Source organism: Suricata suricatta, chromosome 7, assembly GCF_006229205.1.
Source record: "Suricata suricatta isolate VVHF042 chromosome 7, meerkat_22Aug2017_6uvM2_HiC, whole genome shotgun sequence".
Lineage (NCBI taxonomy): Eukaryota > Metazoa > Chordata > Mammalia > Carnivora > Herpestidae > Suricata > Suricata suricatta.
The window spans coordinates 93,184,718-93,209,507 of NC_043706.1; the positions used below are offsets into that span (position 1 = coordinate 93,184,718).

General features: G+C 47.1%; 1 protein-coding gene across 1 annotated transcript; it reads left to right on the forward strand.

The window, feature by feature from the left end:
* The first annotated feature begins 1,057 nt into the window (after nt 1-1,057).
* Nucleotides 1,058-20,827, forward strand: NR2E1 (nuclear receptor subfamily 2 group E member 1). Its single transcript, XM_029945472.1, has 9 exons — nt 1,058-1,206; nt 5,902-6,047; nt 9,119-9,206; nt 10,767-11,002; nt 12,281-12,427; nt 14,542-14,638; nt 15,026-15,175; nt 15,429-15,534; nt 19,301-20,827. The coding sequence occupies exons 1-9, from the start codon at nt 1,182-1,184 to the stop codon at nt 19,461-19,463; spliced, it is 1,158 nt and encodes a 385-aa protein (XP_029801332.1). The 5' UTR covers nt 1,058-1,181; the 3' UTR covers nt 19,464-20,827.
* The last annotated feature ends 3,963 nt before the right edge of the window (nt 20,828-24,790 follow it).

Here is a 24,790-nt window from a genome sequence, read left to right on the forward strand (position 1 = left end):
AGAAAGGGCACGGGACCAAGAATGAACCAACTCACATGGCCATATCCGGTGCGCACAATCACACACAAACACACAGCCACCCAGTTTCTTCCACGAATCTGTCTGGTGCTCTGGAGAGAAGGGGGAAAGCGTTCTGAGAATGCTCCGTCTCCCCTCCCCTTCCCCCTTGCCATGAAATATAAGAATTCATTTTTATTACAAGAGCAGCACCGTCCTCACCATCACGCACGCACAGAGCCACACTCCCATATTCACACTCTAACTCGTCAGCTCCGACAGCGCCTGCATTTTCTTTGGGAGCCGCTTGGAGGTTCATTAATATCATTAGCATTTAACCCCCTCCCTCTTCCCATCCCCTCCCCGCACATGGCTGACGTCAGACCCCGCCAGGAGTTGGGGGAAAAGCTAAGTGGGCCAGGGACGCCCTATTCCCCTCCCCGCGGCTGCCTGTCAGAGCGCTTCTGGAGATATTACAAGGGACCCAGCCCGCAGCGACAAGCACAAAGTCACGGGGTAATGAACTTCGGGGACCCTTTGCCGCTCAGTGCGCGGCTCTCCCCGGAAACTGGGACCTGGCCGCCTGTTCCCTCGGAAGACGTCCCAGCCATCTAGTTTCCCACTCCGCTCTCTGGTTTGGGCAGCGCCGAGCCCATCTGCCTGAGACTGCGGTTGTCTTTTCCTTCTTTCCTTAAAAGAGCAGCGGTCTGTAGAGATCTGGCCACACTCTGCATGCCTAATATAGAAGGAGAAATTGAAGACTGAGAGACAGGGATGGGGAAAGAGTGGGATTTTGTCCTTTTGGCTGCGTAGGAAGACCATTTTCGTGTCTCCGTCTCTGTTCTTCACTCTTCCTCTTTTGCTGTCCTCCTCCCTTCTCCCTCGATCTGCCTGTCCGTCTCTCCATTTGTCTGTCCATGCGTGTGTCCATACCAAGCAACATTCCCAGCAGCTGCGGTTTTGCAAGAGCCGGGAAGAAACTTGATGATGCTTAAATTCCCACTGTGGAACGAATTCTGAGCGCCCGGGGAGCAGCGCAGCGCGCAACCGACACCCACCTGTCCGGCCGGGAAGCCTGCAGGCTGGAGGGCGGCTGGAGAGCGGCGGCGCCCGGCGGCGAGGCGGGCGCTGCCGGCCGGGACTCGGGCAGCGCCCACCAACCGCTCCGCCCCGGGACAGCCAGCATGAGCAAGCCGGCCGGATCAACAAGTGGGTACCTTTCGGGCCACCGCGGGGCTCAGGCGCGCAGCCTGGGGTGGGCGTCAGGGGAGGCCGGGAGGTCCTGCCCCGAGCGCTGCGGCTCCGAGCCCGGGAAAAGGACTCCGGCGGTGTGTGCGCTTTGGCCCAGCTCCTTGCAGCCCGTGAGTCGGGATGTTTCGTGGTGAGGGAAGAATTTCGTTACCTCTGGATGGCTTGATTTCCCACCCCCCTCCCTGGTTTGGTGGGAAGGTTGAGACCCATGCAGCCCGCTTGTCCCGCGAGTTGCAGCCGCTTAGAGACCAGGTGCGGGGGGGAAAGGGGTGGGGGTGGGGGTCGCCAGGGGGCGGGAACTAGGCCGCAGCTCCAGGCTGCAGCACAATAACACGCTCGCCCAAAACTCCGAGCTCCAGCGCGCAAAAGCAACTCTGCGCAAAGCGGATTTGAAAGGAATGCTTTGCACCCCGTTTCTAGTTATTTCAAATAATCCTGCAAACCGGGAAGCAGAAACAATTTAAAAGTCACATTTTCCTTAATCCTAAATCCGCGTAGGTCATAACTGGGGAATTTAAAGTATGGGCGAACCGCTCTAGCAAAGAGGGGACCAAATCCCTAATCCCAAGGATTTTTCGAGCGGGAGCTCAGGCAGAGGCAGGAGTGTGCGGCCTGTTCCCTTCGCGCGCTTCTCTCCTTCCTCAAAGTTGCTTAGCTGGTAGCTCCCCGTCAGAATGCCGAGCCGTGGCTGATCTCTAACCAACCCCGGACGCCAGAGTGGGGGCTGCGTGTGTGTGTCTGTGCGTGAGGGCATCTGCTGCCGGGTGCCTGCGGAACCCGAGATGTGAATGTGGAGGCCCGAGCCGGCGTTGGGCGGGCGTTGTCGCGAGGCTCGGATCTCCCGGGGGTTTTTCAGTTCCCGCCTTCCGGTGGCCCAGGGCTGCCTTTTCCGGGGCCGAAGACTGAAGGTAGCCCCCCGCCGCAGTCCCCACATCCCAGCGATCTCCCGCAGCCCTTGTCTTCGCCTATAGCATTTTTGTGCCGCTCCGTGCTTTCCACAAACACCCCCGCCCCTCACGCCCTCATTGTCCGGAGTCTTTGAAAGTTGGGAGAATCCAAGATACTTCTGAGAACTGATGAAGAAGTCCCACTTAAGTGGCAAGCAATTCACTTTAACCGTTCTCTTTGGTTTGGGTGTTACCGTTTTGAAAATTCAAGTGAAGGTGAACAAAAAAGAAAAGGAGAAATGCTTAGAACTAGGGCAGAGGGAAGAGAGAAGGAAACTTTGCCGCTCGCACAAATCAGAGACGACCCTTGCAGAGGCCTGGCGTTTAGCCTCGGGCCTACGCTGGCCCTTGCCACTCGAATCTCTGGGATGCGAGGCGGCCTGGCTTTTGTGGCCCAGGTTCTGGTGTTTGAGGTCCTTCCCTGGAGGGGCAGAAGGAAACCTTTTCTGCAGCATTCCGAGCCTCTAATGCAAAAACAGAAGCCTGTGGGCTTCGGCAGGCCTCCTGGCCACCCCGCCCTGTGACAGGCCCTGGCCTTCTTCCCTAGAAGTAAAGAGCCTCGGGCTCGTTGGCCCACTTGGGGTGCAGAGTCGCCAGCGTTGATGCTTGTTGGGGGTGGGGGGGGAAGCTGCTTGAAAAGCGAGGCCTCGGAATAGAGGGAAAGGGCAGGCGCCAAGCTTGGTTCGCTGGGGGCCCGCACCCTCGCGCGGTGGACTGGGACTTAGGCGAACCGTCCGGACTCCAGAAGAAAGGTTGAGTGACACGCTGGGGAAACTTGGGAGCTTTCCAACTTCCCAAGGGCCCGAGTTCGGCCTCAGAAGCCTGAGACCCGGCGCGGGTTCGGTCGCAGCTGTTGAAGTTTCTCAGGCCCGCGGGAAGGCGGCCCCCGCCCGCCGCGCCGCTGCATCCCGGCCTTCTCCAGACAGGTGGCGGCAGCCGGGCCCGAAACCTGCGGCCCTCGGGTCCGGGGCGGCGAGGAGGTCGGCGCGCAGCGGGCGAGGTCAGGACCGAGCCGGGCCGCGAGGTCTGCGGCCCCCGCCTCGCTCGGTTTCGCACAGCTGGAGGGCAGAGCGATGTCACCAGGGAGCCCCGCCTGGGTGGTAACAAGACCCGGGCCAGTCACCCCTGCAGCCCAGACTAACTTCTTTCAACAGCCTCTGATGGTAATTACAGTAATCGAAGCTGCCATATATCTTTAGGCAATTATGACACACAAAAAGCCCCGAGGGGACCCCCTGGCGAGGGAAGTTAAGAACGGTTTTCCAGCCTCAGGAAACTCCCGCCTGCCTCACGTCGGAGCTCGCTCGGTTTGCTAAATGAGAGGAGCTTTGCAACGGGGTCAACCAGCTTGTCTCGTGACCCCAAGTCACCTTAACGTGGCTGGGTGGCGGAGTCTGAGGCGCAGACCCGCTATGCCCCGGAATTTTCGCGTCCCTCCCTCCTGTGCCCCGCCCGAGGCGAGTACGCCTGCCTCTAATCTGCCTCTGGAGCCGTGGATCCGAGGTCTGCGCCGTGGCAGGGCCGACCCGCAGCTCTGGAGGCCCCGGGGGGGCGACTGTCGAGGAGCCCCGACCCCCCGCCCGCCCCAGCTGGAGGAGGGTCACCCACCTCGCTCTGGACCTCCCGGCCTCCCATGGGTTTCTCCAGAGATGTGTGTCCCTGTCCTCTGGGTTGGAAACGGGGAAAAGAAGGCCCACCACTCCTCCTCCTGCGCGTTCATCTTGGCATCATCCAAAGTGCCACCGGGAAGAGGACAGCTAGGGTGACAAGATTGCTGAACCCCAAACATGGAGCCCCTCTCAGCCAGAGGGCATGTGTTATACTGGGAACGATGGTTGCAAAATATGGAAACCAAGTTTACTGTTTCTAGCATGAGGGCGACGCAGCAGAGCTCGCGTTTCCGGTTGCTGGGCCGCTGTGAGTTCCTAGGGCGCTCTGACAGACCCAAGGAGGTGAGGGACAAGATCCGCTGTGGCCTCGTCTGGCTCTCTCCAGTCCCTTCCTCCCCCCCCCCCCCGCACAACCTCTCCTCCCACCGTACGAGAAAGGGGGCGCCGAGGCGGTGGTCGCCGCGCCGCGCGCCTCCCCCACCCGCCTTTGTCGCCGTCTGAATTCCCATGCTACTCTTTTTGACGGGTCACTGGTGGCTCTATAGGCAGGTGCTATGGCGGGGTTGTAATTACCCAGGCCGAGCTTGGTCGTTACCGAACTCCCACCCCCACCCTGGCCGCCGGCACTCTCCCTAACTCCCTCCTTCCCGGCCCCCCGAACTCCTCCAAGGCCCTGGTCAGGAGTTCGCGCCTACCAGGACGCCGCAGAATCTACGGGCAAGTTTCCACTTCTGAGACCTCAGCCCCCCCCACCCTGTGGCGCCCTCGCCCCCTCCATCCCGCTCGCCCGGTTGTTCTGACTCGCCTCTCTGCACCCTAGCCTGAGAGCTTCCCGAACCTGAACGCCCCGGGAAGCAACTGTCGAGTTTCATCAAGGCGGAGGCGTCTCAGGCCCAGACTGGAGGCCTTCCGTCGCATAGCGACTGGAAAATTTAATGTAAAGGAATAAATTATTACTATCATTATTTTTATGATCAAAATGTTAACACTTTCCTGCTTTGCGGGTGGGAAGATTTCTAAGTCCCCAAAAAATCGCTTCAGGCTTGTTGAATTCTTGAACCTTAGAGAAAATAGTTCCCTCCTTCCGAATTTTGGGTTGAGATACAACCCTCTCCCTAACATTCCTTCAAGGTCCATGGCCACCCCAGGTTTGAGGAGATTCCAAGGAAAGTTTTCTTAAACCAGGCGCCTGTCGAGGCCAAAAAGGGTAGAGTACAGTCTAGAGAAACCAGCTACATCCTTTAAAATATCAGCCTCCCACAGCGGTGGAAAAACAAGCAGGAAGGGACCCAACCTGGATCCAGTGTGGGGAGGTAGGTCTTGGAGGAAGAAGAACTTGGGGAGCGGAGGGAGAAGGGGGTGGCTGTCCCACCTAACCTGCTAAGGGATCGCACAGGCGTCACTCTCTCTCGTTTGCCCTGCCCGGTGCTAGTTACTTTGGGGGGGAAATGTTCTTTTCCTAAAAGAAATGATTTCTCAAAAGCGATCCACTAAGCATTTTTTAAAATAGGTAAAGCGAAAGTTGGGCAATTACCACTACCCTTATTATCATTAATAATCCTAGTATTAGCATTACAATAATAATCCTAATAATAACAACGGCCCGGCAGCTCAGAGAAAACTCGATTGCCTTCCAGCTGCCATCCCCGGTTCCAGCCGTGTTTGTTTTTCTTCTTTCCCCTTTTACATTTCAAGTTTGTCTCCTCGCGCGCTAACAACTTTCTCTGTTTAATGCGAGAGCGGGGGAGGGAGGCGGCCAAACTTTCCGCGGAGCAGAAAGGCAGCGGCGGGCCGTGCTGCCGCCCCGGCCTGCTGTAATCTTTTATTCCAAAATGGGTCTCGGCGATTAGAAGAGACCCAAATACATGTAGCGGTGCATGAATAATGCTCATTGTAGGAAACTGACACTTGCTCAAGGAAAAAAAGTTTGGCTATAAAATCACTTCATTATTTGCTTTTACCGCAGCTTCGGTGCTAATCCCTTCAGAGGTCAGATTGCTTAGCATCTCTCTCTCCCGCTCCCCTTTCCTCCCTCTTCTCCGCCCTCCTCTCCCTCTCGCCCCTTCCCCCCTTCCCTGTCTTTCCTGCGATTTCAGGCCGTATTTTAGATATCCCCTGTAAAGTGTGTGGCGACCGCAGCTCGGGGAAACACTACGGGGTCTACGCGTGCGACGGCTGCTCGGGGTTTTTCAAACGGAGTATCCGCAGGAACAGGACGTATGTCTGCAAATCTGGAAACCAGGTACCTCGGCCAGGGCTGCACCGCCCGGCTCCCGTCTGCTGCCTCCCCTTCCTTTGTTTGTGCCAAGGCCTCCTCCGAGTTTCCAAGCTGCTGGGGAGAGACCAAGCTCTGACCTCTCCCTTCCTCTCCTTCCTTCCCGCCTCAACGTTCAGAGGCCCTTCCGCGTGGGAAAGGCGGGAAGAGGTAAGGGAAGATACAGAATTTGCAGGGGGAAATCTGGAATCCTGGCTTTTCCCTACACACAGACACACACACACTCACACCACTTTTTGCAATCCTCTGACATACTTTGACACCGGGTATGGCCCACCCTCAGTGGTTCTGAAGCCAGCTCAGGGGACCTAAGGAACTTCAGAATCTAAACCACAAGTGCAAGCTGGAGAAAAGGCTATGTTCTATGGCCTCCTTCCCACCCCCATTCCCTAGCAGTACCCAAGCTCAGTGCCCTGGCCACTACCTGTCATGGCAGAAGTAAAAGGCACTCCAGTCAAGGTTGCCATCCAAGGTGAGCATGGTCATTTGGAGCACGGAGGGCTTGCCCTGCAAAGGGCTGGCTGTGTCCTTTCAACTTCGGAGTAGCAGGACTGCTCTGGTAGTGGTCAATGAGACTTCAGTGCCCATGTGACTTTAGCTGGGCCTCGTGGGGAAAGGGTAGAGTGCACAGGAAGAGAAGGCTCTCAAGGAAGAGGTAAATGGGATCCTCTCCAAGGCTCCTATTATCTCCTCTTTCTCTGCTTAGAAGATGTGCCTGGTTGGTTGTGTGTTGGTCTTGAGCAAGCAGAACTCTCTGAGAGAGACAAGAGTGAGCCAAAGGTTCCAGAAAGAGCAAGTAGGATCCTCTGATTCAATTCCCAGCTCAGTAATAGGTTCATTTCAAGGAGATCAGCCTTTTGGCCCCACACTTTGCCTTCTCCTCAGCCAGACACACAGACCCTCAGCACAGAGCCACCACTTAGACTCCCAAGAAGATCCTGGAGAGTATTAGTCAGAAGCCATCCTTTGGTAACCAAAATGGTAAAACATCTTCATTAATTAATATTTATATATTTATATACATACACAGATATTGTCTGGTGCTAGTGAATTACTCTATTTTAAAGCTATGTCTGCTCTTATCAATTTCCAATAGATTTGGATTATCAACAAGAACATGATGACATTTACATTTGGAAAGGTTATTTTGAGCTGCGTCCCTGTTACCTGTTTAATTGGGTATACCACATGGTCACATCACATTATACACATGCAAGGCTGTATCCCCATAGCCCCACAGGAATATGGGATTACTGTGGGTCATCAGATTTGAGCAGGCTTCTACTTAAATTACCTTTTAATTTTATGCAATGCACAGAATTGGGGAATCAAAATCTCAGATGTTATGCCTGATATTTTCAAAGGATTTGGCTATCAATTCAAACATATTGATGTCAGTCCAAGTCCTTGTAAAGGACTGATAATAGACTCATCAGGCTTGGTGTCCTCTCTTTGCACAGAGAATAAATGGGCTGAGCTCAAGCACTCATCTTTCTCTCAAGCTTCAGATATTTATATACATATGATCTGATTTGAAGACATGCTTAAGAACAAATGAAGGCTTCCGTTTTGCATTAGCTTGTTTGTCAGAATACTAGAAAGATAACATTTAAGAATAGATATGTGACTTCATTTAATAACAAGTTCTCTAAACCTCTTTACATTGAGCTATTACGCTGGCCAGCAAAGATGCCCTAAAGAATTCACTTAGAAAGCAAAGATTATTTCCTTTATCTTTTTTGTTCTAAGATTAGGTAACTAATATTCCAATTTATTGTTAATAGTAATGAAAACACATAGAAATTATTATGAGCCCCTGTCCCACCTTTGTTTTAAATACTTCAACATATTTCAAATCAGAGGGGTGGGATCTCATGAAAAAGCATATTCAAGCGTGTTATTTTTTCCTAAGGGCTATTCCAGGAAGTGTGTGTACAGCAAATTCGGAGTATATGATTTTTTTAGGTTATGAAGCAAAATAAAAATACATTTATTATAGTCTATTTCTTCCCACAGCACATGTAACAGTAGCAAGTTGTATAAACACAGGAAAGCAACAAACTTATTCTGTATTTTTGGAGTATAAAATGCATATGTAGCTGTCACTCTTTATATATCTATGTATATGTTCCCTCAGTAAAAACACCTAACACTGAATACAAACACAGAAGTTCCATTAGAAACTTTCTCTGCAAATTTCATCTTCTAATAACCAATATTTTTCCAGAAAATTTCATTAGTTAGTTCATTTATTTTCTTGTTTCCCAGTTATCATGCCCACTTTCTCAGGCCATATTATCGTTTTGTCAGACAGCCCATCATCGCATTATCTTCCTGGTCTTATTTACATAGTGGGTATTTCTAGATTTTGCCCAGGCCTTGGACTCTTTCTTTCTTATTTTCACCTCTGTATGTTCTGCCTCACCTTCCCGGAATGGCTATCTTTCTGTGAATCTGGGCTGAGATTAAGTCTTTAAGACAAGTTTCACATGTGGTTATAAGGAAGTAGTGAAGAATAAATGGGAGAGATTTATCTGAAGAAAGTGACAGAAAGAGGTGGACTCCAGACCTGATGGCGGAGAGAATACTTGGTGGGAGGAGGGGCGTGGTGGCGATCCCTGCTCCCAACCCAGCTGGGATGCCTCCTCCTCCGGGGCCAGGTCGCTGTCTTCGGTACTGAAAAGTTTCGCCCCCTACTCCACCATCTTCGCACCTGAAGGAAGTTCCCCTCTAGAGCTCCTTCCAGCATGACAGTCAGGCAAGCAGGCACTTGGACCCTTCACCTGCTTGGCAAAGGACTTTTCCTCCTTGTCCACTTTCATAGGGTCAGGGGCTGTTCCTTTTGAAGTCGCCCCCCCGAATCCCAGCCTTTTCTCTCCCTGGCCCTGCTTGTGCCCAAGGCCTCTGAGGCAGGCTTGCAGCTCCTAGGTCCATGGCCAGGTCCATTCCCTCCTCCACGTTTCCCTTGACCTGGCACAAGCTTCATGTCTCCAGTCTAAAGGCCCTGGGGGCTGCTGACCGCCTACGCTCTGTTCCAGGGAGGCTGCCCGGTGGACAAGACACACAGAAACCAGTGCAGGGCGTGTCGCCTGAAGAAGTGTTTGGAAGTCAACATGAACAAAGATGGTAATCAGTACAGCTTTCTATTTCTCTAATGTTGGTTGGCTAGTAAGTAAATTATATGTACAGAAAATACATGGCACTCCAGTGCATGTAAATCATCTCCCCAGCACATCTTTCCAGATGCTGGGAATTGACTCGGATTTTCAGTCATATCCTTCCATCTCTCTGCATGAGCCCTCCCCACCCACCCTACTGAACTCTTGAAGTATGGCCCATGGCCACATTGGAAACTTGTGCCCCACAACCACCCCCGGGAGACAGCGTTCCTGGGGGCCCCAGTCCACTGGACACACACACGCGGTATTTCCTGCTTCACGTCCTAATACCTCTTATTGCCTCTCCTTGCAGCTCTTTTGTGGCCACCTCTAAGCCTGTTAGTCTCCCGCAGGATCTCACAGTCTGTATAGTCTTCGAGGGTGGAGATCGTGGGGACTAGGGAACTGTGTTGGAGGAAGGAGGGCAGAGACACAGCTTGCAGAATTTCAAGTCCTTGTTTGCTAATTCATCAAGATTGCAAAATCAGGACCACCATTATAGTAATCTGGGCTTTGTCTGGACCTTCTCTTGGTTTTATAAAAAGGGGCTGGAAAGGCAGGGTGACGCCTGTGGGTGCCTCTGACACCCAACTCCCAGAAGGCTCTTAAAGGAGTGCAGCAAAAACGAGGGAGTCAGATGCTTCTTGCACAGAGCTCAGTCCAAGTGCATGCCCGGTGTTGGCCTGGTGAGGGCGCCCCATGCCTGGCCGGGTGCGGGAGTCCTGACCTAAAGGGAGGAATGGGGCCTTAGGACTGGATGCTGAGAGGACTTCGCTTTGGCGACTGGCCGGGCTGGGTGGCAGCTCCAGGAGGCACAGCGCCCACTGGGGAGTGATCCTTCCTCTACAGCGCAGGAAGCAGGAGGGAGCGTCCAACCTGTTGAACTTGTGTATTGACAAGTTGTCAAGCTCTGTGCGGGGAAGATTGCCCTGAATTAATTTGTTTGTTTAAACTGTTGGCGGTAATTGTCACATCTCCCCTGCCTTCCTCCAGCACACTCCAAGACGGGTGCTCCCTCGTTCTATCCCACAATATGTCCCAGGCTCTGGTCCTTTTCTCCTGAGGCCCTCGGAGGCCAAACGCCATTTCTGAGGGGGTGGAGTAGGGGAGCGGGAGAAGTATGCAGGGACGCTGTGCCTGGGTGGGCACAATATTCCCTCTCCCCTTTGTCTCATACAAGGTTATCTAACTACCCCCACCCAGATGGTTTCCGGTTCCTTTGAGACCACCCTGGTGGAAAAGAGCCCTGAACCTACAGAGAGCACATCTAGTCTTGCTTGAGGCGTGGCCATTATCAGGACACTTGGGGCCCCGGTTCCTCTTCTCTGCCTCAGCTCTCTAATGCCTCCAGTGTAAGAGTTAAACGATCTCAGAGCGTCCTCCGAGCGCACATTCCCTCTCCCTCCCTCTCTTCACCTCTCTAGTGACCTTGCCTGCCCGGATGGGGCATTTGGCCTGGGAGGGTGGCAGCAGCTAAGTGTTGTCGAGTCTTTGATCGGGGTATTCATCCATCTGTCTGTCTCTGCAGCGGTGCAGCACGAGCGGGGGCCTCGGACGTCCACCATTCGCAAGCAGGTGGCTCTCTACTTCCGTGGACATAAGGAAGAGAACGGGGCGGCTGCGCACTTCCCCTCTGCCGCACTGCCCGCGCCGGCCTTCTTCACCGCAGTCACGCAGCTGGAGCCGCATGGCTTGGAGCTAGCCGCCGTGTCCGCCACCCCAGAACGGCAGACTCTCGTGAGTCTGGCTCAGCCCACACCCAAGGTCCGTGTCCCTGCTGGATTCAAGGAGTCTGGTGCCTAGCTGCGGGAGGAGAGGGGCAAACCCACCTCTTCTGAGCGGGGATGGGTTCAGGCAAAAGACAGACCTGGCAACGGTGCTGGGCCAGGCTCTGCGGGGAGCTATAGACCCCCTCCTCTCCCTTGTTCAGCCAGTAGTGCTCAAATTTTAGTGTGCAGTGAAGTCACTCTCTGAGATGGCTACAGATGTAGACTCCCTGGCCCATTCCCCATTGAGTCTCTTTCTCCATGGGGAATGTACAGAAATGCCCTGGTGTGGAGCATGGCTGAACAACCTAGGTATTGCTGGAGACCAGAAGAACACTTCTGTTTTTAGCAAAAAGGAGTTGGCTACAGCTGGTAGAAAAGAGTCCCTGATTGCAGATCTCAGGGATCTGTTTCCTTGGGCAAAGCTTCGGGTCCCCAATGCAACAGCATGTAGAGCTCACCCTGTTAGGACAGTCTGAGGAATCTGGCTTCATTTTCCACGCTCCCTTCACTCTCTTCTGAGATGCATGTATTTATACCACAAGTCTCTACTTAACAGGGCCACAGCCTGAACCACTTCAAAAGGCTGCCACCTAGGGACTACCTTCCAGGCTTCCAGCTGGTACCTACCCAAAGCACCCACTCCAGGCCGAGAAGGGGAGGGCCAGCTGCAGCCCCACGCTGCAGGGAAGCCAAACACCTGGGCACCGGCACAAGCACAATATTTAATATTGCTTTCTTACCCTTGATGTGTATAATAAGCTTGGGAAAGTAGTGTTATGAATATGTTGTCAGTTATGAATGGGAATGCTCTGTGAATGATTAAGATGTCTAATTGAAATATTTCCATAATATACTAATCCTTTCTAAAAATACTCATATGCATATTTGTGTTTGGGATGCCTATTAATTTATACTTTTTTCACATCTATTTTTATTGACACAAATGCAAGCAGCTCTTGTCTAAATTGGGAGACAGGCCCGGCACTTTGCTTAGCCTGAGGAAAATTTGCTACAGGAGATAGAAAAGCCAGACGCCCCTCTGGAAGGAACAGGCCCCCCAAAACTAGAAATGGGCCTCTCCCAACAGTTATAATTTCTCAAAATCTATACATACAGATGTTTGTCTTTATTTACCAATGGCAACTGCATGTTTCAGCAGAACACCCGAATTCCTGTCTCCTTCCCTGTTCTAATTAGAAAATTTAAAGCTTGGCTTTTCTTGCAAAGCTATGGTTTCCTTACTCCCTGGTGTTTCTCTTTCTTCCTCGCTCAGTACCCCCATGAAGTGAATGGGACCCCAATGTATCTGTATGAAGTGGCCACAGAGTCAGTGTGCGAATCAGCTGCCAGGCTTCTGTTTATGAGCATCAAGTGGGCTAAGAGTGTACCAGCTTTCTCCACGCTATCTTTGCAGGACCAGGTATGACCAAGAGGGTACTGAGCTCTCGGGGGAAGGGGGTTGGGAAAAAAGCAACATCAGTCAGCCTTATGAAACTGGAGTTTATCTGGATAAATCACAAAGGCCAGGCATCCTTTCTTAACAGCAATGGGGAAATGATTTTTCCTAACTTCCTACTGTGGGTTCAAAATATCTAGCTATGGAACTCTTACTAAGAAATGTAATTATGTTATTTCAGGAAAGTTAGATTTCAGCTCTCAAAAACAAATATAGAAGAACATTATTTCTCTTTCTCTTTTTGTTTAATTGAATCACAAGTTTAAAAAATCTTAATGATATTTTAAAATATTTCTTAAGAATATTGGACCTGAGAGAAATAGATGATGAGCGTATTCCCCTGTAATATTTTCAGAACTGGTCTTAGTGCATTATGTCCAGAGCTTTATGTTTTCTATCGTGACACTCACGGCCTTGACCACTAATTTATCAGCACGTACAGTTAAAGGGTCTATTGCATACCTCCTGTTGGCTAGGATCTGCCTTGATTCTTCAAGTACTTTTAGAGATTTTGTAAACAAATGGGCATTGTGCATCATTCTGTAGTTGTAAATGACATTCAGAGGGAGAAAAAGTGTGTGCTGCTAAAAATTACATCGTACCAAAAGCCAGAAATTTTGTTGTTAGGAATATCAGAAATAGCTTCTGCTGAAATTTTTCTAATCTTGAGGGGAAGAAAGAAAATGAAGTGTTCATAACCATTGGCTGGTTACCCAGACATTCATGGAAATTAATGACCAACTTCCCAAAAAGCTAATAAGTAATTTTAAAAAGCAAATGGTTTATTTATTTAATTCATTTTATACCTAATTAAAGCATAACGGTGCCCTTTAATATGAATCATGCTTCCTCTAGAGAGACCTAGGATTTGTGCTCAAAACATTTAATCTTCTAGTATGGGATGTTCTTTTTTTCCATAGCCTGGACTCTTAGACATGGTCAGAATTACATATTGTTTACCTTGCATTTTTGAAGTATTATTTTCTGTACTTAATGCAATAAAACTAAAAATAAAGCATTTTCAAAATTAAACCTTTGGTCTTTTGTGATTTTGGATACAAGCCTTCACAATTCAGCTCTTAGCTCCCAAAAGGAAATCTCTTCACATAAATCATCCAGAATTGGCTGGTTTTTGAGAGATTTTTCAAAAACAGATTTTTTTTTTCAAAATGATTAGAGTCTATCTTTGACCAGGTTTACTGGTTGACTCTAACCATTTGCCGTGTATGTATGTGATGTGTGTGTGTGTGTGCGTGTGCATACATGCGTGTGTGCACCCATGCACACTGCCTGTTTTTTCTCAAAACAGGTATTTGTATACTCTTTAATGCAAACAAAAATTTTACTTACTGTCTGCCACTTAGCCCTTCAGTGGAAACCCTTCAACAACTAGCAAACTGCAATGAAGTGGAATCCAGTATATTAACTGGAAAAGGAGCCATATTTTCATTTTAAATATTCAGTAGCACATTTTCTTAGAATGAAAATGACAAGCACCTTGATGCTGTCCACTTATGAGTCTCAGAAAAATCAGGCAGTGAGATGAGGTAAATTCAGCAAAACCCGATTAACATAATTACACCCTGATTTCCCTGCATGTCTCTTGGGAATTAGTGATCTCTTCTCACTCCCAGCCCAGCCCCCCAACCCTCTAGGAAGATGGGGGCCCAGATCCACACTTTTCGTCTGTAATCCTCAACCCTAATAATATCAGCATTTTATATGAAGGGGGTCACCTGCTGAGTTGCTGGTGGCCTTTCATAGAGCCTGGGCCACCGGAGAAGTTTCTAGGTGGTCAGGAATGAATGGAAGCAAGGGTAAGAAGGGTAAACCCTTTTCCAAAGGAAGCAAAGTTTGGGGAATTGGAATGGCTGACTCTCAAATGTCTGTGCTTATCTATAGGCACCTTTTCAAAAAGGAAAATATGGAAAATAAAAGAAAGCTAGAATATTCAGGGGAAAAATGACCAAGACAGGAATTTAAAACATTTTTTAAAATAATGGAAATTTACATATTGAAATTGTTTATAAATTTATAAATTACACACTATATTATATTATACATCTATTGTATGACAGCTGATGCTTTTGGAAGATGCTTGGAGAGAACTGTTTGTTCTAGGAATAGCACAATGGGCCATTCCGGTTGATGCTAACACTCTACTGGCTGTATCTGGTAAGAATTGCACAATTTAATGACTTTGTTGTAGAAATTACCATAAAAATACATTACTGAAAAAAGAACAACATGTAAAGAATAACAAATTCCTGCTGAACAATAGAGTATACCTGTCATTTATAAATCTATATTTAAATGCAAATAATGTTGTTTTGTTGTATTCATGACTGCTTGCATTGTTATTTAAATGCAAATTACTGTGTTTGTTATCATCCAAGAGAAGATTTTATATTAACTTTCATACAATATAGCCAGTTTACATGGAATCAGATATCTTAGAGTGACAATTGAATAGATATTGATATGCAGAATTCTGTCAAAAATCAATATTAAATCATGAAACTGCCTTCATATTAGAGCATTTATTCCATATTTCTATTCTAGGCATGAATGGTGACAACACAGACTCCCAGAAGCTAAACAAGATCATATCTGAAATACAAGCTTTACAAGAGGTGGTGGCTCGGTTTAGACAACTCCGGTTAGACGCTACCGAATTTGCCTGTCTAAAATGCATCGTCACTTTCAAAGCTGGTAGGCAGATGCAACCCCTGTCTCTTCTCCCTCCCTGGTTTTGCCACCTCACTAATTCAGCCCCCTCAAAGTCCAGACTGATCATTGATTGCATAAAGAGGTGATGGCTTTTAAGGGGGCAGATACTCTTAGGCTAGCCCCACTGTCAGTAGTGGGGACCCTACTGTTCTGCTGGCCATCCATTTCCAGAAAGCTGCTTTCCCTCCTACGTTTCCTGTGCCACTTATCACAGTTTCCTGGCCTTCATTTCTAGTTCCTACACATAGTGGTTCTGAACTGAGAAGTTTCCGGAATGCAGCCGCCATTGCAGCCCTTCAAGACGAGGCTCAGCTAACCCTCAACAGCTACATCCATACCAGGTGACTCTTGTTTGCCTTGAACGTGCACTTAAGAAAATTCCAATGTGAATGTGTGAGCAGGCAGTAATAAGCCAGTTCAGACCCTGTGACTCATCATCCTGTTGCCAGCCAGCTAATTTAGCTAGAATCTGTGTTCTCACCTATTGCAGGATGGGTGAGAGGAACAGATAAGATTAGATTATCCAAGTGAAAGCCTCACCAGACCCCTTATGGCTGTCCTAGTTGAACAAATTGATCCATCAAAACATTGGAACATCCAACAATTCGTTGGTGTGAATGGACCCCAATAGAGGAAATGTCATAAATGAAGGCCAGAGTGGTATATAAGTTGATATATTAGAGAGTGGTCACATCATCCTTGAGAGGCCATCTTTAACCCCATCATGATTGCTGTTTGGCTTTGGTGACTGGTATCCATCCACTGAGTTCTTTTGAGTCATAGCAGCTTCTGGCCAAGCAGGGCCCACTGGCAGAGGCTATTCTTGGCTAGTCATAGGAGCTCTCAGCCACTGGGGCTCCAGCAGTGCTCCTCCTGGCACCAATGGACAAGTCCACCAAGAGTTGTAGACTTTCTGATTCCATTTTAAGATGAAAAAAATCAAGGCTTTGAAAGAGTAGTGGGACCCTGCTAGCTTCCTAAGTTAGGACTGTGGTAGATCTGAGGTTAGAACAGAGTTGCTATTGTTGTTTATTCTTTAACCTTGAAAGGAAGCCCATGCAAACCTGTCTCGATCATCTCATTGTCACCCACAGACACTGTGCTAGAAGTAACTACAGTGAGAGGATAGAGGCAGTTAACGCCTCCCTCACCTAAGGGGTCAGTGAGACCCCAAGTCAGCTGTATTCACTGGGGGTGATACCACTTCTGCTATGATCTGCTTATTTCTATTATAAATACTCTTTTGAAAACTAATGAATAAAACTGTTCCCTGTCAACGAAATATCAGTGAAACTGTGTTGAGTGATAGTACATGTGTATGTCTTTCAAATTAAAGTGCCATGATTTTAAAGATTTAAATCCATGTTAAATTTCAGAATGTATAGTAAGCACTTAATATTTGTTCAAAATTATAAAATGGAACAGTACATAATTTGGGCACTTCATCCACCTCCCCACCCCCACTAAAAACAAACCTGTATATCATAACTGAACTCTGACATCTATAGTCATTGAGGTATAAAGAACATCACACTGAAAAGAATATGATATCCACTTACTGCTTCAGTCAAGCATTTGCTGAGTACTCTGCTATGTGAGGGGCTCCTGGTGAGCATTGCGGGACACTAGAAAGAAAAAGACACTGTCTCTAACCATTGCATGAAGTAGGCAGAAGTGATCATTTAATTCAGAACAGAGAAGAGAGAAAAAGCAAAGTGTGGAGTGGGACAGATGGATTCTAGGTGGTGAGAAAAGTCTGGAAAGGCTGGGTGATGGAGAAGACATGTGAGGTGGTTTTTGAATGGCAGGATTTCAGCAGGGGAGAAGGGCTGCAAGGAGAGCCAGTAGAGGGACTGTTAGAGGTGCTGTGGGAGGTGCTAGCGTGGAAGAAGAGGCATCTGAGAGGGCCTGGTGCACCAGAAGCTTCTTCTAGAGTGACCTGAGAGAGCAAAATCACAAATTAACAAAAGTCTGTTTTAGGAAAATGGCAAGTATATAACTTCTATCCCAGCCTCAAAACAAGGAAATTATTCATTGAAGGAGCACATTTACTTTGACATGGAATTTTGTTTATTAAATGTTTATTTATTTATTTTGAGAGTGGGGAGGGACAGAGAGAGAGAGGGTGAGAAAAAGAATCCCAAGCAGGATCTGTGCTGTCAGAGCAGAGCCCAATGTAGGGCTTGATTTCACGAACCATGAGATCATGACCTGAGCTGAAATCAAGAGTTGGACGCTTAACCAAGTGAACCACCCAAGTGTCCTTATATTCTAAAAAATAATGTTGAGTAGTCAGATTCTCTCTCACCATCTCAGTCTGTTTGTCTGTCTGTCTGTCTCTCTCTCACACACACATTGTTATTGTTTCTAGGTAGTATAGTACTTGACATAGAACAAACAGTTAATTCTTGTTGACTAACCAGTCCCTTCCCAACTAGGAAATGAAAGGAGTGGGTAGGTGAGTGGATAATCTACTTACAGAAAACCAAGAGTTAATGGTCTATAGATTGCCCCAAATCTATCCTTTCCGAAAGTTACTATTTCCCACAGTGGTTCTTGACCATGGGAAACTTCCAGCATGTTGGGTAGTCCAGGCAGCCCCTGTTTCTTACCCACTGCAGGATCCTTGCTGCTCAGCCTGACCCTCACAAGGGAAACAGAGCTGTTGAAGAGAGTAAATGACCAAGGGGGAAGGGAGATGTGGATCTTGGGGATTACTTTCCAGGAAACATAGAAGATATTTTGAGCAAGGAGAGCAACTGATGGGGTTAAAGTATTTTAAAAAATGTAGCTAAGTTCCACCATTTCCTTACCTCATGATTAAATGTGTCTGGTGGTTCTTGTCCCTGACTGATTATGAAGATGGGCAATGAAAGGGCCAAATAGAATGGGGTCCTCAGAGACTCAGAAAGAATGATCAGCTTTGTGTCAGGTGGAAGAGAGGGAGCCCAAAGCTGACAGACAGCCATGACAGTTTCTCCCCTGGATTCTGTCTGCAGGGTGGAGTGATCAGTCAGTTAAGTGCAGTGTTCAGCCACCTAGCTCCTATAAAGGAGCTAGACCTGGTTTTGTTACACACAGGTGCCCCTGGAGCGCAGCCTTCCAGGTGGTGTGTTGTAGTGGAGGGAGCCCTCCCTGCAGAGTATGTGGATACCTGATTCTGAACAACTGATGGAGAAGCATCAGGGCTGCTGTGAGGAAGGGGCTTATAGGCATCTAAAGCAGCAGAAAATCGAACTTGCACATCTGAGCCCAGACGCATGTTGGACATCAAGAGAGGAAATTGTTAAGCAATTTCTCACATCTTTAATTATATGCCAATTTCATTGACATGAAAGTTGGGTGGCACTGCCACCCAACAGAACTTAGTCTTTAATTTGCAATGTAATAAGGATGGAATTATTCCTGAGAGTGACTAAGTATAATGCCTGAATAATAATTTGGAGAATTGCTTCAAGAAGGAATCCATTTTATTTGAGGGAGATTAGCCTGAGGAGGGAGCCATGAGAATCAGAAAATGTGGATGTTATTGCTACTTTTATCATGAACAGAATGGTTATTTTCTACACTGGCAACCTGTAGTGGATATTTGACCTAAACTTAGTACCATATTTCTTTAAAAATTTTAAAAAAATATTTATTTATTTTTGAGAGACAGAGTATGAGTGGGGGAAGGGGAGAGAGAGGGGAAGACACAGAATCTGAAGCAGGATCCAGGCTCTGAGCTGTCAGCACAGAGCCCAACGCGGGCCTTGAACTTACGAACGGTGAGGTCATGACCTGAGCCAAAGTCGGATGCTTAACCGACTGAGCCACCCAGCACCCCAGTACCGTATTTCTTAAAATTACTTTTTCTCCAAGCGAAATGCAAGCCCTTTGCTAATGTAAGGACAGTGATTTTGGCAGCATCATGTTCTTCATGCCTCGAGTATTCAACCCACACAACAGGGCCAGTAGTAACTGCCTAGGTGTCTATTGCAGAGAGAGTGTGGTATTAAAGAGGCCCAATCAGGAAATTATGCTGAAGATGATGTGCGTTCACGTATGAGATACGAATTCCCATGAGTCGTCACTCTTACCTTGCTGTCATGGCTTCTCCTATTCCAGATATCCCACTCAACCCTGTCGCTTTGGAAAACTCCTGTTGCTTTTGCCAGCTTTACGTTCTATTAGTCCGTCAACCATAGAAGAGGTGTTTTTCAAAAAAACCATCGGCAACGTGCCAATTACAAGACTGCTTTCAGATATGTACAAATCCAGTGACATCTAAGTTCTGAGTCCCCACTTTTCAGGATGGGGCGGTATCTGATGAACTTCTACCCACGGAGACCAAGCCTCAACTAACAAACCTTTCAGGAAGCATAAATTTGGGAATGTGTAGCCTTCAGGAAAAAAAATGCCAATTGACACAATACCGTTCCAGTGGCTTTGACCTGCTGCCTCGCCCAGGGTAGGGCAGCTGGGAAGAAAAGGGGGTGTCACAGGATCACCCAAGCAGAGCCACGCCCTGGGAGGGGGGACCGGATGGGGGGGTTGCCACAGGCCTTGCCATTCTGCTTCTTACCTGGAAGATCAGGCTGAACTCTCAAAAGCTAAAACATCGGTAGAACTTTCTTTTCCTTTTTAGCAGATAAAGTTGGGTAACCAAATATAGTTCTGTGTATAACATCATACAGCAGCCTTCAGAACTATTTTATGTTGGAGAAATTATTTTAAAAATAATGGTTAGGTTTTAAATCAAAAGTTTTATCAAAAGTTTTTCTTCTATCATAATACATCATGAAGTGGCCTTCAGAACTGAGTTAGTGAATGAAAGGTAGCTTATGCCATGAGACTTGCTTTTCTCTATCTTTTTTCTTTCCTTTCTCTTTCTTTTGTTCTTCTCCTTCTCCTTCCCCTCCTTCCCCTCCTCCTCCTTCTCCTCCTCCTCCTCCTCCTTCTCTTTGATACTGGAGGTCAGGCAACCTTGTCAAAGGAATTGGTGGACGAAAATGAGATTCTCACCAAGACTTCAGGTTGGATAACATCTCAAAAATAGAGGAGCTTTACTAAAAGAACGCAAATTGAGGGAGGATGAATAAAAACAGCCAAACCAAATAAAGTGGAGATTGATGATGAGGCAGATTGCTGTCCCGCTAACAAAGTGCTGAGACCAAAGGCAATGGGGGTCCAAACTCGTGTTTCAGCGAGTCACACGAGAGAGTAAGTGAACAGAGACATGATGCCAGAAGGAACCACAGGGAGATGGAGGCTAAAAGGTTTCTTGATCGATCCATTGCTAACAGCCTGAGACTCTTCAATGCCTTTCAGAAAACCGGTTTCTAGTAAAGCCTTGAATGCACGCATGCACACACACACACACACGCACACACACACACACACCGTCCTACACTATAAGCTGCTCCTTTGGTATGAATCTATACTTATGGAAATGTAGAAACAAACATTTTAAAATAGCTGCTGTACTTTTCACATTTTGATTTATTAGGTACTAGCACTGAGGAAAAATATTCAGCACTTGGACTATCATAGGATGAGTAAAACTTCTCTTGTACAAAGTGAATTAACTGATTTGTGAAGTTAAAAGGTTGTACTCATTGTATTTACAAAGAATAAAAATATATTGGATTTAAAGGAACTCTACCTGATTTCTTAGCCTCCCTCCCCAGCTGGTTCTCACCCACCAGAGAGAAGGTGGCCGCAGCAGCTGGCCTAAAAACTGAAGCTCAGAGCACTCTAGCCTGAAGAACCGAACCACAAAGGCAATTTCCTTTTTTACAGTGAATCCCATTTGTAAAACGATGAATAAAGAAATAAAACATAAGATTCTGTTCTCTGCAGCTCTCAAATGTAATTGCATCTGTTAGCAAAATTGCTGTGTGAAGAAGAAAGAGGCCGATTAACAGAGTCTTCATTCACTCACTCCTCTCTCTTGCCAACATTTCAGTCCTGACCAGGAACTTGAAATCATTTAGTGATCAGAAAAATAAAGTGTGAAGATCCACACTGGTGTGTAAGATGTGGAAGGAGACGTAGAAAGTGCGTTCAGATGTTCCCAGCAAATCTCAGGGCACTGGCGGCACACCAGAGCCGGTGGTGGAAATCCCAGGTGCCCAAGGCTATGGGCACTTTGGGCTCCTCCTGGGCAGCAGTTCTAGCAACAGTCTGGAGCAGAGGTACCAGCAACTCTTGGCTAAATCGACTTTACAGATTGCATGTGTGGAAGTTCAGTCAGCCATGCACTCCTCTACTGAGTCCACAGAGAGGAGAAGCTATATTACAGAAAAGCAAGGTACTCAAAGATGTGTGCGGGAATGTTCCTTACATGACGACTAAAATGTCCACGAACAGAGAATAGGTACATTGTGGTACATACCGTATTATCCTAGTTAGAGTGAACAGACTAGAGACAATGTGTTCGACGTGGGTACATGTTGTAAAATACAGTATGGGGGGGGGTGGGAAGTGAATCACAAAGGATACACACAGCTGAGTGCTTATGTAAAGTTTTACAACTCACAGAACAATACCAGATTATGTTTAGAGGTATAAAAATTTTTCACAAAAATGAGTGGATACACACTAACTGCACAATAGTGGTTACCTTTGGGAATGTATGAGATTAGTGAAAGGTACCCAAAAGATTTGAAAATGTTTCTTAAATGGCTTATTTCATAAGACAAAAGAGAACCAGAAACAAACATGAGATCAATAACAAGATTTGGTAAAGCTGAGTAATGGCTCTAAGGCTATCCATCCATGGATTAGTCCAGTTTTGCTCCGATAATGCTAAATAGCGAGTCACCCCCGGAGCTTACAATAGCAGACTTGTGTTTCCTGCTCACCAGAGAGGAGGCTGCCTGTCCCTAGGGGCTCAGCTGGGCCTGGTTCCAGGCTGGAGTTTGGGTTCAAGTGTGCTCCAGGGCTTCCTTATTTTGGACTAGCTGCCTCCCTAAAACAGCTTCTTCGACCCGCAGAGTGCACAAGTGCAAGATGCCAAGCCAACCATGCAGACACGTCTGAAGCTGCTGCTCATGTCACATTCCGTCACTCTCCACTGGCCCAAGCCAGACACACGCGGACAAACCCAACCTCCTGGGGCAGGGAAGTATACTCCTCTCGAGGAGGAAGGGAGTGGAAGGGTATCACTGACCTACAACAAAATCTATCACAGTCATATAGTCTATTTTAATCGACTTAACATATCCTCAGTAAAGTTAAAAGGGAGTATATTTCCTGGGACAAGCCAGAATAGATTCCCACTAGGAACGGCCTTTGTTTTGGGCATCTCCACCTTTAAAACAAGAATCAAAGCTGGCTTTCAAGATTTGAAAAAGTCCAGAATTAAAAACCCCATAGCACTCTCTTCTAGGACTTTGGGATCCCTACTGGATGCAGCTTGGCTACTTGAAGAACCTCTGTGTTTGCATGGATTTTAAGGCAGATATCCTCAATGGCTGGTGTTGGCAGCGAGGGGGTGGGGGATGTGCCACAGTAGTCTTTGAATATACAAATCTAAGTTATACCATTCCTATATATACAATTTGAATATACAAACAAGAGAAGATGGACCCAGCCAAGTGATTACTACTGCCAAAAAAGAGTCTTCGGTGCTCCTTTGACAAACAGTTTTTCTAAATCTGGGAGGGTTGCCTTTCAGAAGTATTATTTACATGATGTGACATTAGGTGAGGGGGTCTTACATTTGTGTTTGAATCATTTTCAGTTGTCCTTTGATACTAGGGAAGAGAAAGAACAGGAGGTGAATTCACAAACTGAATTAAGGACCCCAAAATATTTCACTTAAAGTTTAGGGATTTTTAGTCCAATTTAGGGGTCTAAGAACTGAGTCCCTTGACCAGAGACACGCACTGTGGTTGCTATACTTAATCCTTATAAAAATGGAAACCCTAGGGGCGCCAGGGTGGCTCAGTCAGTTAAGTATCTGACTTCGACTCAGGTCATGATCTCATGATTTGTGAGTTTGAGCCCTGCGTCGGCCTCTGTGCTGACAGCTCAGAGCCTGGAGCCTGCTTCAGATTTTGTGTCTCCCTCTCTCTCTGCCCCTCCCTTGCTCATGTTCTGTCTCTCTCTCTCTCAAAAATAAACATTAAAAAATTAAATAAAAATGGAAACCCTGTATTTTTTCTGCAGATTATTTTTGCATGTATGGCTATCTTTTCTGGTGGTACATATGGCTCTACTTCATGTTTTTTTTAACATCTGCCTAGTATTCCATTTTATGGATTTAACTACAGTTTATTCAACTAATTCCTTACTGATGGACTTTGAGTTACTTGCAGTTTTTTATTGTAATAAATTAGACTGCAAAGAACCATCTTTCTATGTACACTTCCAGAACGTGGGGGTATTTCTGTAGGATAAATTCTCAGAAGTGGCATTTCTGAGTCAAAGATTATATGCATTTTAATTTTGATACATACAACTAAATGGCTCTCCAAAAGGGTCGTATCAATTTGTGCTTCCGCCAAGAGGGTCTGAGAGGGCCCATTTTGTTGCTTGAATTTAAAAGTGCTTAATCAGACTCAGGCTTGATGAACACTTCAGAAGCTGTTAGAAAAATACAGAGAATGCCTGTGTTTCTATTATGAATATGTGTCTGCTTACTGGGCTGGTGAAGTTGATCTCACCCTGTACCCATGGTGGAGCTGGATTTCCCAATTTTTCCAGTCCAGGCCCCTTCTGCAAACTTTCGACCATTCCCATGTCACGAGGAAGAAAGATAAATGACAATGGTTTTTTTTTTTTTTTTTTTTTTTTGTAAACTATAATGTAGAAGCAGCTTGGCAAACACTTTCTGCTGCTAAGGTGCTGCTCTAAGAATCTCAAGCCACTCATTTTACAATAACATTTTTTTATAATCACTCAGGGAAATTGGAGAAAAATAACTCTTTTTGATTAACTCCAATGCCTTTACCATGAATGACTAATGGTTTATTTTATGTCATCTGTATTTTAAAATCATCTTTTTAAATTCATGAAGCCTCATACTCTGATTTCTCTTCAGATCGTATAAATCTTTCGCCTTTTAAATTCATGAAGCCTCTTTTGGAACATGAAGTAGCTTTTTGCTCTGAATATTGCTGACCTGTACAGAGACCATTAGGGAAGGTCATCAGAGCTTTAGGCCACCGCTGAGCTGGGTTCCTCAGCAATGTGCAGAGGGCACACTCTCCAATGACGTAACCAGGATGTTGCCACATCGCCCAGGGACTTCTGGACACACCCCAGTGTTGCAGTGCTCTGCTGGGAAACTGTGAGCAGGGTGAGTGCTTTGAGGAAGCCAGGGTCCTAGGTCCTATCCTCAGGGGAGCCAGGTGTCCTTATCTGTCTCGACCCTGTCATCTCTAATATCTGTCAATTAGTATGTCCCAGCCACTGCAGAGGCCTGGGCTTCTCCATCTTGAAGGCTGGAGAACAGTCCCCAGCTCCTGCCCCCTTGAGTGTCATTCAGAGCATCTTTTTTTTTTTTTAATTTTATTTATTGATTCTGAGAGAGAGAGAGAGAAAGAGTACATGCATGCACGAGTGGGGGAGGGGCAGAGAGAGACTCCCAAGCAGGTTCCGTGCTGTAAG

What these genes read in the sequence shown, in the direction of transcription:
- NR2E1 (XM_029945472.1), top strand. Translation starts at nt 1,182, where the DNA reads ATGAGCAAGCCGGCCGGATCAACAA. An exon ending in TGGCTCAGCCCACACCCAAG is followed by an intron (nt 11,003 to 12,280) that starts GTCCGTGTCCCT and finishes TTCCTCGCTCAG; the next exon opens with TACCCCCATGAAGTGAATGG. An exon ending in CATCGTCACTTTCAAAGCTG is followed by an intron (nt 15,176 to 15,428) that starts GTAGGCAGATGC and finishes CTTCATTTCTAG; the next exon opens with TTCCTACACATAGTGGTTCT.